The sequence below is a fragment of the Podarcis muralis genome, chromosome 1 (assembly GCF_964188315.1).
Source record: "Podarcis muralis chromosome 1, rPodMur119.hap1.1, whole genome shotgun sequence".
Classification (NCBI taxonomy): Eukaryota; Metazoa; Chordata; class Lepidosauria; order Squamata; family Lacertidae; genus Podarcis; species Podarcis muralis.
Window position 1 is genome coordinate 40380412 of NC_135655.1, and position 16702 is coordinate 40397113.

Below are 16702 nucleotides of genomic sequence, written 5' to 3' on the forward strand. Positions count from 1 at the left end.
CAAATAGAAAATCCAAGTGCTTTTTATTCTGGGGGTACTCAAAGGTATGCAGTACCCACAACTTTTTTTAAAAAATGTTAAAAGTGTAGCACTTACTGTGACAACTTCATGGTACCTGCACCTTCCTTTCTTAAAAAAATATTAAAATGCACTAGAAAATCCTATGCAAGAGATAAGGGTTGCTATCATCCACGGAGCTCCAAAACTATCAAAATCTAAACCACAATCACAATCTACACTCCCTTGGATTCTTAATTGTCTAAGAAAATTACCAGCATGTTTTACCCACCACTTTTGCTGAATTTATAGTATTCTGTTCCATTTGGAACTGCTTAATATGTTTTATAATTGTGATGGTTTTATTTGTTTTTATAATTGTAGATTCTATTGTTGTAACCCGCCATGGGATCTTACAGTGTCGGGAGGGTAGAAAATCTTAAAAGAAAAAAGAAAAAGAAAAGAAAAGCTATGGTTCCTCCTCATTCGGCAGCTAATAGCAATTATACTATTAAAAGCTAAAGGGGCAAAGTTAATTTAGCCATGCTAACAGCAAACTAGAGTTGATGCTATAATAAAATATTTGTGGATAACAGTTTGCTGCACGCAGCATGTAGCATTATTTACTTTTTAAAATACCCCCTAAACCCAAGCTTACAAATCCAGCGCAGTTGTCACAGAACGTAGGCTTCAGGTAAGTGGTCTCTTGGAAGTTGTGGGCGAAGCCAAGGCCTAGTTTAGAATAGATTGAGCTGGCCCTCATGAAGTAAGCTGTGATTTCATCCCTGCTAATCAGACCTTCCCTGTAAAAACATACACATACACGCAAGGAAGAGGGTCATTTGAGGTTTAATACTGCTAAAATCACAAGGAGTTAACAGTGTCTCCTGCTCTGTTTCACTCCACCTACACACACTGCCAACCCTCTGGTAAATTAGAGACTAAGGTAAATGCATTAATTCATTTTCACAGCAATGAACATCTAGAAATATATTACACGCACACACACACATACACCCCACATGATCCTGTCAAGCAGGTCATGAGTTCTGCAGCAACTCATTTAACATTCAACAAAAACAGCTTAAGGAGCAGGCTTCACAATTGATTCTGAACACGCTGCACAATTATCGAAACAAAGGAGAAGCCCAGGGAATACTTCCTAACACTGAACCTTCAAATTGCTCTTTACAATTTCTAATGCCATTTGGGACAATGAACAGTCCTGGAGGAATATGGAAATTGCACAACAGGGGACTCCTCCCCTAAACATAAAAGAAGAACGTTGTTCCAACATTAACTCTTTGAAGGTAAGCAGGTTCCTGACTTGTAACTGTTGTTCTGAAAATAATCGCACAAATGGGCGATTTACCAATTGGAGGGAAGCTCAAGCTAGTGGTCTTGAGACACACACACACACCACACACTTCCAGAATGCAGCCCAGCTACCCACAATTCTTCAGTCCATTCATCTGAGTGGGAAGCACATGGGTGCAAGTTAACCTATCACGGCAATTAAAAAATGGAAGAGCAAAAGCATAAATGTTGTTTGGATGTACACACCTGTCCTTGTCCATTACACAAAATGAGAAAGGAAAGCTTGCTGCAATCTTCTCAAATTCTTCCTGAGAAATGTACCCATCCAGATCATGGTCGTAATTTTTGAAAACAGACTGAACAGAACAAAAGGGGGAAAATTAAATGGAACCAACTAAAAATCATTTCAGTTTGGTTTTTTAAAGCACTTGCTACAAGTTAATATTATACGAACAAATACTACAATGTTCTATGGTAATTCAATTTCAAAATTAAATGCACTTTAGTACAGGCATTATATAATGCAACAATGGCAACAGCTTGTGGGCATATCTATGTACGTGCAGTCTCAGTTCCTCTCATAGGAAAACCTGTGCAGTGTTTTATGAGACAGATTCTTGACTAGCATTTAGGTATATTGGAGTAAGGTAACTTCTGCAAGCTGCTCTGACTATGTTCTCTGCACATAAGTACATATGCTGCATACATATGGCAGCTTTGTCAAGTACACACCTTACTCTAAGACTTCATTTAGCTTACACAACTTGACAAAGCACACGGTATGGCTCCCTATCTGCTTTTCTCTCATTCTCCTCCTTCACTCTTTGAACATCTTGTAAATTCTCTTACATTTCCCCCACTCTCACAGTTTTCTCCCCCCCCCTTGGGCACAGTAAATTGCAAGTTATATGCTGCAGTGGGGGGTCCTATATCTAGAGAGAAATCTAGGTTATCTCTCTAAAGCATAAGTGACAGTACTGAGATTCTTATACCTGGGCTACACATTATGGTCACCACTGAGATCAGCAGCACCATGTTGTGTTTCCCACCTCCAGCTGTTTACATCCACAGCACTCACAGTATGAACTGAGGACACCATCAGAAAGCATGTTTCACTCTTTTTGCTCCATGCTTTTGGAAGCTGAGAGCAGAGAAACCCACTGCATGACTGTCCCACTTAATGCTGCAAGGAGAATGAGAAATCTGAAATGAGTGGGAAACTTGCAATAGGGATATTTTCTCCCATGGTGAATGTACCATGAATGTACCATGAGCCAAATCAGGCCTGCAAGATGTTAATATAAAACAAGCATGATAAACAATTTGCATACTTACATCTACCATTCTCTGAACGTGTTTGCTAATGATCTTTGGGTCAGGTTTTGGGGCTACACCAGAGGCCCAGTCTGCTACTACTGGCGGTTTAGAAGGCGTCAAAGGCTAAAATAAGAATTATATACATCTGCATTAAAACTTCCTTTTCATGTTATTGAAAGAAAAATAAACCTATCTGTTAAGAGCAGTTATTCCTAGATGTTTTAAAATATCCTTACCAAATAAATATTAAGCATTGCATGTATATTGAAAATGTAAGTAAACCAATGAGACACAACTAACTTGGTGCATCCTAGTTGTATTTATTTATAATCCCACCTTTTGGAGCAGAGCTCACCCAAGGCAGCTCACACAATCATAAAAGCACAATGACTGATTATATAAAAATAATTGAAACCGGAAAAGGCAGTAACAGTTCTTAAGAGGTCAATTAAAACATAACAGAGAGTAACGTGAACTATACTTGGTTATGTGACTCTCTAGAAATTTTTTTAAAGAAAAATTGCTTCAGAAACCTCCGTAGCATAGAGGCCATGTGCACTCTGAGGGGAGAGAATTCCACAGTCTATATGCTATTAACCTCACTCTGATTATATCATTCTCACAAGGATGGAAGATGCCAAATTACAGTTGGCAAGTTGCACTTTCCCTACATTTGAAATATTCACATTCAGATGCTGTCACATAGAACACAGAATTGTAGAGTTGGAAGGGACGATGGGGGTCATCTAGTCCAAACCCCTGTGATGCAGGAATCTTTTGCCCAATGTGGGGCTCGAACCCACAGCCCTGAGGTTAAGAGTCTCAAGTTCCATTGCTTAGCTATATCCTGGTGTGCATTGCAATACAGCAGCATTGGAACCTACAGCGCACCTGCAGGTGGCAGGTTTAAAGGAAGGTGGCTGTCATCTGGAGCCTCCTCCAGTCTGTTAATCACTCACTGGGTGACAGCAGAGCAGAGCAGAGCCAAAAGCCCATCAGTGCCCTGAGTTTGGAAGTCCCACCCATGAAGAACTGAGATACTGGGTTGCTTCAGCAGCTACTGGACTGACTCCAAAGAGAGCAACTCAAAAGGGGATTGGAGAGTAGCCAGGCCCTCTCTTCTTCTCCTCCCCCCTCTCCCCAGATGGTTTTCTGGCCTTTTGTCAAGCCTGTAGTGGGAGGCCAGATTAGGCTTGAGGAGTCCTGGGGAATGATAGTCACAATATATGCTCTTGTCACTATCCCTGGCTTTGAGAGGGCTTGGTTTGGCTCCCTTGTGACCTCATGCCTGGCTTGTGGTGAAATACTGGATTGAGGGTTCTACCATCCAGATAATTTGTGGCCTTTCGGTATTTATCTCTGCTCTGGTATACTGGTTGCTAGGTTAGATTTTCAAAGCAGTAAATATTCTATTTTTTTTCTTGCTAGTGCTGAACTTCTTTAAAATTTTCTGATATAATGTGCTCCAAAATGATTTTGATGCATCTGGGCAACAAATATTGTTATTTTGCTCGGATCTTGTGCTTACTGAAATGTATAAATGGAATAGGTTACTGAGTGGTTTGCTATGGCATTATTCATGGAAATATTACAGAGCTGAAAAGCTATTGCTGCATGTTAAGTGACTCCAAGTAATTCAAAGCACAATTTTTTTTGCAGAAAAGCAGCATATAAACCCAAACTAATCTAGTAAAAATAGCACTGTTAAGTACCAACATGCAGGTTTAATGCATGGAAACTATAACTGAATTGCTAGGATTCTTACTGCAGCCCGGTGACTTTTTGGCTCTCGTGCATATGAAAGTTCATAGATTTCATCTTCCGTGTAGTAAAGATCAAGGGACAGCTGAAAACAAACACAGAAACAGTTTACTCTCTAAGTTGCTGCGGCTTCTCTGGCAAGTGCTTGTCTTTTTAAAAGAAGTATAACTGAAGCATTTTATAATGCATACTAAAATGGTATAAGCTTATGGTGTTGTTGTGTTGTTGTTGTTTTAAGAAAATACAATTGTTTTGATTTTGACTTTTTTTAACGGAAAGTATTAAAAGTACCTTTTAAAAGAAAGAGGATCAACAATGGAATTTAAAATCCCATTTCCAACAATACAGAAGTAATTTTTATACTCCAAGTTGGCAGCTTTCACTTAAGGTGCCTTTACACTTATATTGTGAAAGATCACAGATCTGTCCTTTTTGGATGTGTCAAGTTATTTTGCTAAAATGTAATGGGAAGCAAATGTTTTGTGGACCAAAGTCCATGAGAGAACAACTTGTGATAGCAGTGGCATGTGGGGTGAAGCATCTTACAGCTTCAGTTCTTAGAGCCAGTTCTAATCTTAGTGTTGCAGAGTAGATACTCCCAAAAAAGGTTTCCATGAGTTTAGAGCTCCATGAGACCATGCTGATATATTCACTCCCACACAGGTGAGCTGCAGTGTGTGGTATGTACCCATGAGACACCTACCATTCACCCTCCACTCTCAGAAGTAGACCACTGGCATGGAAAGTTACATGGAATCTGGTAATCTAAGAAGGCAACTGTGCATCTATTCTAGAACTTCTTTTAGCTGTAGGACACCCTAGATAAGTGATGTAGTTTCGCATTGCAACTGAACCACGACAGTACAGTATCTGAAAGGGCCATAATGAAGCACCATAAATTAGCAGCATTATGTTAGTGAATGATCTCATGGAAGTGGACTCACCAGCCCTCAGGAAAACAAGTAGGCACACACTCAGTGGTTTTCCAAAAATCACACGGCCTATCTCCCTATTGATATGTCACTGTACTGCTGAGTAAAGACCTACAATTCACTGTGTCAGGAAACTGTTGGGTATCACACGACAGGGCAGAGTCTCAAAGATGTGCTCTCCCAAGCCAACATTCTCAGCACGTTCACACTCCTGTCTCAGTGCTGTCTACGCTAGCTTTGTCATGTCCACAGAAGTGAAGGTGGCATAATCCCCAAGGAGCCGTCTTCAGGCACCAGACCAACTGGGCATTACAAAGATGTCTGCATCTGTGACACGAAGGCTAGCAACATTAACCTTGCCATGTAAGCAGTCCCTTGCAGATGACTGCAGTGGCTGGAGACAGACAGTCAGGTCATGTATCCAGAGGAGAAATGACCACTGGGAGAATGGCACAGGGAGAAGAAATACCATGGTGCATCTGCAGCAGCACACCTGGACGCATTTTGTTGCACCCAGCTGCAGCAAAGCATGTCTCCCGTATCTGTCTCTACAGCCACCACAGGCACTGTAGCCTTCCAACAGTATGTCTTCACTCCCAAAAGCGCATTCCGCCATTGTATCCCGAGACAGACAGATGCCAACAACATCATACTGGTCTACAACAACAACAACATCATGAGCAAAGACCTACAGGGAACAAATACCCTGCCTACCTTAAAATTGCTTGGCCTGGTTTAACACTCTAAGCTTTCTGACATTTAATTCCACAGGATGGGGGGAAGTAAAAGACATTTAAAATATGATCTGTAAAGACGGAGACTTACTGTGAGGAGATGAACAAGATCCTTGTTAGCTTCCAGGGGAGGGCCTATCTCTTGCAGCTGTATCAGTTCATTGACATGATTATACAAAGAATACAATTTATGTATATTAACTTTTTTGTCTTCCAAGTAATCTGGCATGGCCTCATAAAGGGAGATCAAGTCTTTTAGATGTACTCCAAGGATAGGGATCTTAAAGTTACTGCACTCGCTGTAAGCACGTCGATAATTATCATAGTTCCTACAAGATGATAGCAGTTCTGTCATTTCATTAAACACCTAAAGAAAAACAAAGAAAAGCACTAATTCACTAGGCTCACCGTTAGGGCCACTTTAGAACCACATCACCAGCAGATGAATTTCGCATACTTGCCGTTAAATTCAATGTAAATATACTGGCTGAATTTCAAGCCATGGCTTAGGACTCATGATTCTTCCCCCTCCCCTTCCCTTATCTAGTGTGGATGACAGTGGATGACATTAGAATCTTATACGTCTGTTTTAGATTAATTGCAGTTTAGCATAGCATCCTAATCCTAAATTGTGGTTAATCTTAAATACCGTGAGTTGAACTGAAACTTGCTTGTTTCAACTCGCCACTGTCCATTTTCAGAAACACAGTAAACTATGCTTAATCTAAAAACAGAAGTGAAGGATTCCAAACTCCTCCTTGCAATCCCACTGGAGGAGAAAGGAGGGGAGCTCACAAGTCTGAGGCTTGTTGAAATTGTTTCTCATGATGCTCAACTATGGTTTAGTGTTACATCTGAATGAGGCCACCACCATGAGTGTTGTGCAGTCTTACAGCACATGATAGACAACTTCTCTTTTTATAAATCAGGCTTTAGCTACAGTGGCAAAACCTCAACAAACTCTATTAATTGAGCAATATTTCCATTTTGGTGGCATAAATAATAAATGAGTATATTTATTGAGAGAGGGACCCATAACTGTGAGAGGAATATAGTCTGTTAGCAAATCTGATTTCATTATTGTGAATCACTTTTACAATTCTTATGGCTGAAAAGCAGTATACAAATATTGCAAAATAAAGTCACGGAACAGAGGGAAGAGTTCAACGAACCTTATGAATATCATGAGGAACATGAGAACTTGTTTCTTTAAGTCTAGAGATGGAACTATGGCAAAGGCCACCTATCACAGCCATTAATGTATTGAAATTCTGCAACTGATGAAGTTTCTGTATAAAAAAAATAGGAACAGTCAGTATTCAGTTTTTGATTTTGATACTTCTCAACTGACATGATAGAACAGAGAGAGACCTGACCTCAATGAGATTTGACTGCCCCCCACCATTTAACACAATTTAATTCAATGTCAGTATCCACAATCTGGCCCACATTTATATATTTCGCCTTTCCCAAATTATTCTAAATAGGTGCTGGGGGGGGGGATTACTTCAAAAAACTCAAAACAATTTACAGCTGACCTGGGCCACATGAATGAATTTGATGAATACTTCAGCTCGAAGCTGCGGTGTCGGCCTATTGAGTACCATTAGCTGCACCCACTGGGAGATACCGTTACAAAGAGCAATTGAGCGTTCCATGGTTGGATTGTCCTTCACACAGCCATTCATGATGTAGTTCTGATAATCTGGAAGCTTAAATGAAAAGAAGGTTGGTGGAGCAAAATTAACATTAATTCTGCTTCTATTACTGTATTCCTTACATCCCCTGTTTTTGCAGTGAGACACACCTCTAAAGCAGGCATGTCCAAAGTCCGTTGTGGGGGTCTAATTCGGCCCGCCGGTCAGTTTAATCTGGCCCCTGTGGCCCTCTTTGAAAAAAGTTTGGGCACCCCTGCTCTAAAGTCTTTAAAGGCTATGTGATACCTAATGTGTAGAGGTGTCCTGCTTACTTTTGAGCATCTCCATCCCCAAACTGGACATTTTTAATAGCTGCTTAGAAATTCTCCATATGAGCAAAGTTATCCACACGGCAAGCTGCTCCATACATTATTTCTAAGCAGTACATGGAGCAAACTGTATGCCGGGGTGGGCAACCTTTTTTCAGTCACATTCCCTCACAGGTAAATCTGTCAGGGGCTGTGGGTGGAGTCAGAACCACTGACAGACAGAACCTGACAAAAAGGTGTTATGGATTCGCTAACCCGAAATAAAGACCACCCTACTTAATTTTTCACCGATCCTATATTAATCTGCTCGCATATAACCATCACTGGGTTTGGATTACAGTCAAATATGTACACAGAGGATGAGAGCTGTTCCTATAATTATTTAATTTGTTTAATTGATTAATTAATTTTAATTAATTAAAACCACACCAAGATATTGTTCTGGAAAACAAGTGAAAGTAATTCCTTTCTGCAGAAGCTTATCAATTTGTTCTCAGACTACTAATGGGAAAACTTCTATTCTACAACCAGGAAATACATTATCCTTACGCTTCTTGTAACCAATAATCATTAACAGTTTAATGGCAAAATGTTAAGCATTATATAAGTGTGTGTGTGTCTGTGTGTCAGGGATACACAGAGACGCGACTCCAGCTTTCAAGGCTGTTAGATTTTAACTTAGCACATGAGAGGAGTCATGAACCTAGAACTTAAAATAAAAAGTACTGACACATGACTAAGTGAGAGCTTTTACAGTTTATTCCCCTAACTGCTAAACTTACATCTGAGAATCTGAGCAATGTTTTTCAGGAGACAGGAGGAGTATGTTAGGGGTTTTTTTTTTTGAGGGGGGACACATTCCACAGCTTTGGAGCAATATGGTTATGCATTTTCAAGCAAAAAGGTGAAGAGAATAAAGAACTGATATTTATAAACAACCTGTTCCTGATGGAAAACAAATCATGCACAATTTTAGCCCAACAGAATAGGACTGCCAGGTTTAATGGGTTGCATCCAGAGGTGGTTTTACACTAGTGAAAAGCACTTCCGCAAGTCAAGATTCACTGCAGCTGCTCCTACACCTGATGAAAAACTGAATCTGAAGATTGGGGGGACCTTACATAATAGGATGAAATATGGTGCAAAGGACTATATTAGGTAAGCAGCTTGGCAGAAACTGGGTAACTTGCCTTGTATGAGCATAAACAGCATCTGCTAGTGAAATGCCACCATTGGATACAATCCATTATGACCCATTAACAGTATTTAAAATATTCGCCTTTCGTACCTTTCTATCCACTGGGAAGGAAATGTCCCCAAAGCCTACTAGACCATCCATCTATTTTAAAACCAAACCATCTAGACCAGGAGTGGGGGAACTTTTATCAGCTCATGGGCCTCCCAAACAGCTACATGCCAGAGGCAAAAATGGATAGGGAAAGGATGTGACACTTATTTTTGTATTCCAGCCATACTAAGGCCAGAGGTCTGCACATCCAAGCAAGTGAGAAGAATTATCACCATTCAAGGCTGCATTTCAGTACTCAAGGAGGGCAAAGAGCATGACCAGTGACTGACAGGACCTGGGGAGAGTCCTGGGGGGTTTGTATTTGACCAGCAGGCTGAAGGTTTCCTACCCCTGAACTACACATACACCCTGTTAAAGAAACACCATTTGAGCTATTGTCAGGGGTTCAGGAGCAGAGGCAAGGGCAAGGGAGGAAACAGAGAGCGAAGGGGAGGAGGCAGAAGAAAGGATGAGCGATGACGACGACCCGAGATCTCCGAGTCTCTCCAGTGAGTCGGAGGATTCACAGAAAGGAGCACCAGTGGCCAAGGCAAGGGGGGAGTTTAGGGGGGCACCCCAGGGAGATAGAGCCAGAGGGGAATCAGAGGAGAGCAGTTGGAGATCGGGTCCAGCGTCACCGCCAGAGAGCAGGGAAGAGGAAAGGAGCCAGGGGGCAAGCGCTGGCAGCTCACAGCAGGAGGGAGGGCACGAGTCAGGGGTGGCCACACCTCCATCTGGGAGCGAAGAAACGGTTAGACGGAAGGTGGAAGGTTGGGCGCGCGCGCCAAGTTCAAATGCACAGGAAGGAGGCGCAGTAGGCAGCCCGGAAAGAGAGCCGGGTCCTAAAGCCCGGCGCAAGGAGACAGGAGAGTCCGGGGGGTCAGCGTCCGAAGAATCCCGGAAGGAAGAGACCCAGGGGGGCAGAGGGACCCAGAGAAGAACAGTCAGGCGGAAAAGGTGGAGCAGGGCTAGGATATTAAGTTGGTGTACGAGGGGCGGAGATTCAGACGGAGCTTCGCCGATCTAGCTACTAGACGTAGGGTTGCACGCAGCAGCTTGAGAATGGAAACTGTAACTCAATAAAGACTTTTACTTAATGACCGTTGGCTAGCGTGATCCTCTGTGAGCTAGGATCTTGAAGCAACCCTGACAGCTATCAACTTATGAAAATCCATCTGCTCACTGATATCCGTCGGAAGGATTTGAATTCAAGGTAAGTGAGGTGGTCTGACAACTCCTCTGGTTCCAAGTGATCAAAGAGTAGTGACACTTTTCGTTTCTTACTGCTGTTAGATTTTATCCGCTGTGTGATCTTTCTGGACCACTCTCGGGCATTTCTTTAAAAAGAAAGAGAAAGGAAAACCAAAAGGGGTAATTTATCGTCTGCAGCAGAATTTACTAGCATATTCCTTTCCAAACAAAATCACACATTCATTCATTCATTCAATTTATATCCCTCTCAAAGGAGAACATGGCAAAAAAAACCACAGTAATAATCATACTGACAATAATAGTTTAAAAAACCATAATAATCATGATAATAATTTTATTATTTATGCCTCATCCATCTGACTGGGTTGCCCCAGCCACTCTGGCTGGCTTCCAATAGATAACAAAACATCAAACATTAAAAACTTCCCTATACGAGGCTGCCCTCAGATGTCTAATAACTGTTATAAAAATAGTTTTCAACTTTCTCTCAACCAGCGATTTCAGGGTTTCCAAGAAGAGTGTACTTTAACCATCAAATTGAGTAAATAAAATGTTATTAAATTCCTCCTGAAAGCTAATAATGAGGGAGACAAGAGCCACCTCATGAACGAGGGCACTCAAGAAACAGGGTGAAACCGCTGAAAAGGCCATGATGGGTCAATGCCAACCAGACAGTCCCTGGTGGTGGCAGCACCAACAAGCTCTCACCTGTCAATCATAAGGTGGATGAGGTTCTTTTAGGTACTTGGATCCTAAGCCATTTAGAGCTTTATATGCTAGTACTAACACCATGAATTGGGCCTAGCCGTGTTTTCAGGACCAGTGATACATGGTTTTTTTAGAACTGGCTGCCCACAGTTGCATTCTGCTCCAATTATAACTAAAAGAACAAACTGCAATTTGTGTCCTCAGTGAAGACATGAATTCGAATGGATACGAGTACGCAACAAATCTATTATAATTTCCACAGCCAAGAGATTAACTAATTTCAATATCCTTCTGCTTAATCAGGTGTCACTGCTTAACCAAATTAGCAGAAAGTAATATCACATGCAAGATGTCTTTCTTTCAAGGAGAAAACTGCAGGAAGTTAACTTCAGATAAGAGCATTTCTCTCCAGTATTTATAGTAAACCAGATAAAATACCCAGCAGTAAATCAAGCAAAGACACAACAAGGACAGGAGCCAGACAGATATGTGACCATTGCTTGACGTTATCTTTCTATAAGGCGAATTCTTCTGCAAAGAAAAGATACTGCTTGGGGGGGAGGCCGTTTTTTAGCAGAATCCACCTCCCCCAAGAAATGTGGGGCAAGCAGGGAAAAGCCTCATTTCTGCTAGCTAAACAGCACAACTGTTTAGTTGAATCTGGACCTAAACATTTTTCTAAAGGCCCAACTTGTATGTGCAATCTACAGTGTGGTCATGTTTGAATCACAACTGCAACGGGACACCATTTGTGTGAAATGAGTCCCTGTCTATGGCAATTTATACCCGGTCATTATTACTGTTGAAGTTTATTCCTACGCTGCCTTTTGGCCAAGGTGCACACACAAATACAAAACCCAAGTAAAAACTGCAACTTACAAAAATGTAAAACAATAAATTTTATTTAAAAAAAGAAGAAGACTAGCTGCCAAGTCCTTCCTGTTCATACTAAAAGGACTCACAAAAACGCCAGAGAGAACATTAGAGATTCTCCTTCCTTGGAGGTTTTTAAGCAGAGGTTGGATGGCCATCTGTCATGGGTGCTTTAGCTGAGATCCCTGCATTGCAGGGGGTTGGACTAGATGACCCTTGGGAACCCCTTCCAACTCTACAATTCTATGTATTTGTGATTCAAGCAGCAACCATGCCACATACGGTACATGGAAACTGTTTCTGAGGAGTTAAACAGAAGAAGGAAACATTCCTATTCATAGCTGGATAGTACACATTATTTTTCCTGGAAGTTTAGCAGCAATAGCTTTCTTGTGTATGTGTGTGTATTTCTCCCAATATATTAAGACCTTGACACTCACATTTGAGATGTGTCAATTAGGCGACAGTGCAACTCCTCACCATTAACTCTCACCAATTCTTGAAATTCCTCCATGGCGTTTGTAAGATTGGAATCTGTTTTGAACATGACCCAGAATTCTCTTATCCAATACCTGTTGACAACAGAAGCAATAAAATTATGTTGCATTTATAACTTTGTACGCCATTAGTAGACACAAACCCAATAAACCATTAGCTTTATCCACTTTATCACCTAACCAACCATCTTCCGCTTTCTGCTATATTTAAAATATATTTAATACGTTTAGCAAATTTGATCTTCAGTCTCCTTCTCGACTTCTGGCTTACATTTGGTTTGCTGGAGGCTGTACTCCTCACAATCATCCCATCCTCTTTATTCATTGGATAAGATTTCTATTTGATTCTAAGAAATTATGTCACTTTTGAGAAATATACCTTTTTGAAATTAAATATATGACTGTGCAGGATTTCCTGGGCAATTTTCCACCTACATATAATGTTGAATTTGAAAGTGCTGTGGCTACTGTTTCTGCCTGGCATTATGTTGGTTTCTCAACTTGATTTTCTAAGGCACAATGATTTACTGTACTTAGGCCATTTAATTTCTACTATTATGACCCACATTCACATATACTTTGTCAATCTAAGGGTTGAAGCTTCCCATTGATGTTTTATATTTTGGCGGCCATTCCCATTACTTCTTGTGCCTCATTATCAATATCCAACATTTGGTTCAGTGCCGGAGAATGGATTGCATAGTCTTCATAGAACTCATAATCTTAAAACTTAAAGGGAGGGGTGTTAAGTTGTGGGTCAACATATCAGATGACACAGCAATTCTTCAAACAGCTCTTGTTTATTCACAGGCCAGAACAAAACTGAACTGAAGGGTTCAGCCAGCCTGCTTATATAGAGCTCCACTACAACGCAACAGTAACCACTTTCTGTAACTATCCAATCACTGAACGTCACTTTCAATCCCTTATTTGCATATGTGGACCTGAGTGAAAACTATCTACAGTATCCCCCTGCTGGCCCAGGGTGAGAACTTCAGTACATAAGGGGGGGCAATGTAGTTTTGGAGCTTTGGGGAGGGAGCTTTAACCCTTTGTCTTCACTATTTTCCCGACCTAGAACAGCCCCCACTCCCCAAAATTGCTTAGTTTGCTAATAATATCACATCTCCTTGGGCCCTTAGAATGGGGGTTGTTAATTTTCACCCACCTTTCCTAACACAGCAATCCCCACCCCCACAATGTTATTCCCAAATGTTCCTTGGCTCTCAGGATTTTAGTTCAGTGTAGGAGATTGGCTAAGCTATATTACAAGAGTGAAAATCTGTCCATGGATATCAGGATATAAAAACATTTTACAAATTATAAGTTCATAAATGCTGCATCTTTGGTGACACCTTGTCACTAAAGATGTCACCACCAGCACATAAATATTTATTGTCTCTTCCCAGACCATATTTAGGACCAAAATAAGCCAAGATTCACCTGGGGCCCTAAGGCTCCAGTTTGCCTGAGTAGATGAATATCCATGCCTTGATCTTTCACAACCGATAAACAACTGCACAATAAATGTCTGCTTTTATTGCCCTAAAAATAATCATAAGGTATGACCTAACAAATACTTCCCTTCTTTTAAAAAAACCCCACTTGATTAATACCAAAAAAGGAAAAAATTCATCACAAGTTTCATTTAATACACCATCTGTTTTAAAAAAAGTGTTCTTACCTTACAAGGTAACATATTTTATAGCAAAGCACAGAAGAATTATTTTCCAGAGCATCCAGATATGTAATAAATTGCTAAGGAAAATATGTCAAAAGCCTATAGAAAAGAAGGAAGTTCATAAAACCCATCTGAAAATACTAATATTACAGCTAAATTGTTTAAATAATAACAGAATATTGCCGTAATAAAATTTTGTTACATAAAAATGTAAACAGATTTTTTTAAAAAAAGAGCAGAGCAACCAATACTTTAGCAAAAGAATAAAAGATACTAGTGGCCTCATCCACATATCACTTTAAACCAAACCTTTGTTTACAGTTTATGGTTTGTTTGGAGAGAAACAAACCATAAACCTGGCTGTGGATGTAATGCTAAGTCAGATAATAACTTAATTTGTGGCAATGCAGCGGTGACAGGAGAGGAGCAAAGCACCCATGGTTTCATCAGTATGCTGTACATTCATAGTTAAAGCAGTTTCGTGTAACTATGGTTTAAAGTGATGCATAAACCAGGTCAATATGTAGATAAAATCAGCTAGTACCTCTACATATCCTTCAGTTAAAATAGTCTATATTTGCAAATTTTGATTTTGCTAGCTATGTATTCATTTGGTTGGTTTGAAGTTAACAGGTGAGCAGTGATACTCAAGGGTTGTCAGCCAAGAAGTTCCCAGTGATTATATTCTTATAGCCCTAGGAAGGTGCCTTATACTGGAACTTTGCAAACTATAGTATGAAACCAAGCTCATATGCACCTCCCAAAATAATGTTTTGATTGGAATTACTAGCTTTTGCTCTTCCCAAGTGTTCCAGTGCTGTCCTTCCAGTATTTTGAGAGAAATTACTCTTAAAAATAAACATTTTAATGCAATTTTTCATGTGGATTCTTTTAAAGTCCAAACTGTGTTACATTTAAGTAATAGGCTCCAGAGGGGTGGGTGGTGGGTGTGATGAATATAGTATATAGGAACTAAGACCAAGAAAATTCTAAGGACCTGATTAGTTTCATGTTCATTAAAGAATTTGCTGTTAGGAATGCCCATTCCCCAAATGATACCATAGCTTCTATATTAGGAATTAATGAAATAATTGCAAATGTTTAAAAGGATATAGATCAATAAGTTTTCGCAGCATCTCAGTGGAGGAGATAATAAGCCGGTGCATGCTCAGTGTTACCTTCAGCAGTTGGGAGTTTTTAAGCAGGTTTCCTTCTGAATCTGAAAGAGCAATTCAGTTTATTAGGAACATGGGGGGAAAGTTCTACACAGTCTGTACTAGATTTTCCAGCTTCCAGCTTGGCCTGTTCATAGACCCTTCTATGGCAGGGATAGCTTGCGTGTTGAGGACCCCCAGGACACCCCCAAATAAAGACACAGTTCACACATCATTTTTGTTTTTGTTTTTTGGCATAATTTTGGCCACAACTTTACTGAATTACAGCATGTGAGTGGTTGCTTAGGCATTGATTAGCGACTATCTGTTCCCACTTAGAGGCAGGAACAGAACTGACAACCAAAAGCCTGCGGAAGTCAGTAAGGGTAAACATTTTTGGGGAGAGAATAGAGCTGGGTGCCAGGCTCTCACCTCTCCCCAAATGCTCCCAGGGGCTCTTGTGTGGCCCTAGCTCCTTGCCAGGGTTTCAGACAAGAGCATGGTGAGCCCCTGGATTCCTTTAATGGAATACCCTTGCAGAAGCAGCATTGGAGGGGCAGGCACAGCCAATCCATACCCCTCCACCAACCAAAATTAACCAATGCCTAACCGCAACCTTACAAGTTGTGATGATTTGCTACGCAGTAGGCAAAACCCAAATGGCACCAGCCAGTCAGCCAAATGGTAAAATTCCTACCAGGCCCCTGCTCCAAAGCAGACGACCCCATGACAGGCATAGCAAGGTCAGCACAAACAACCCTAAATATAGGGAGGGTGGGCGGGTGATCCGATGCGCGCAGCGAGAAGAGGAAGCTCAACGCTGCACGCAGGGAATAAATAGCACCCCAGTCAATCAACTTTGCAACCTTAAATTCTCCCCAGCAACACTTGGAGGTGCCCTATCAGTTTCGTGGCCATCCATACTAACCCACCCAGCAACAGGGGATGTCATGGTTGCCCCCACTGCAACACGTCCTGTCCATGAAGGAGAACCCGCTTTACTAAGCAAGGGGCTGTATGGTCATCAGAAAAAACACTGGGATGCTGGCTTCTGCACCTAACTGTGGGCTCCATTGCCTTTCCTTTTTAATTAGAAGAGCACCTTTTTACATTAATGTACTCAATGAGGTATAAAACCCAAAGAAATGGCAAAATAAACAACAAAAAACACACTGTCACCCTATAATGATTCAAAATATAACTAAAAAACAAATGAACAAAATTTAAGTATCCAGTTTGTATATACAGATATCGGAATACAATAA

The 16702-nt window shown here is 40.9% G+C and overlaps 1 protein-coding gene across 2 annotated transcripts in view; it reads right to left on the bottom strand.

Moving 5' to 3' along the window:
* Window positions 1-16702, bottom strand: part of RASGRP1 (RAS guanyl releasing protein 1) — a 45917-nt gene that overhangs the window by 7874 nt on the left and 21341 nt on the right. The window contains exons 3-13 of one of the 2 annotated variants that reach the window (XM_077926507.1): window positions 15392-15502; window positions 14287-14344; window positions 12546-12677; window positions 10496-10649; window positions 7597-7770; window positions 7231-7347; window positions 6150-6425; window positions 4397-4477; window positions 2650-2754; window positions 1561-1670; window positions 656-800 (exon numbers count right to left, since the gene is read on the bottom strand). In XM_077926507.1, the coding sequence (XP_077782633.1) occupies window positions 656-800; window positions 1561-1670; window positions 2650-2754; window positions 4397-4477; window positions 6150-6425; window positions 7231-7347; window positions 7597-7770; window positions 10496-10649; window positions 12546-12677; window positions 14287-14344; window positions 15392-15502 (1463 nt within the window). The remainder of the gene's footprint in view (window positions 1-655; window positions 801-1560; window positions 1671-2649; window positions 2755-4396; window positions 4478-6149; window positions 6426-7230; window positions 7348-7596; window positions 7771-10495; window positions 10650-12545; window positions 12678-14286; window positions 14345-15391; window positions 15503-16702) is intronic. The other variant, XM_028721904.2, reaches the window with a different exon arrangement.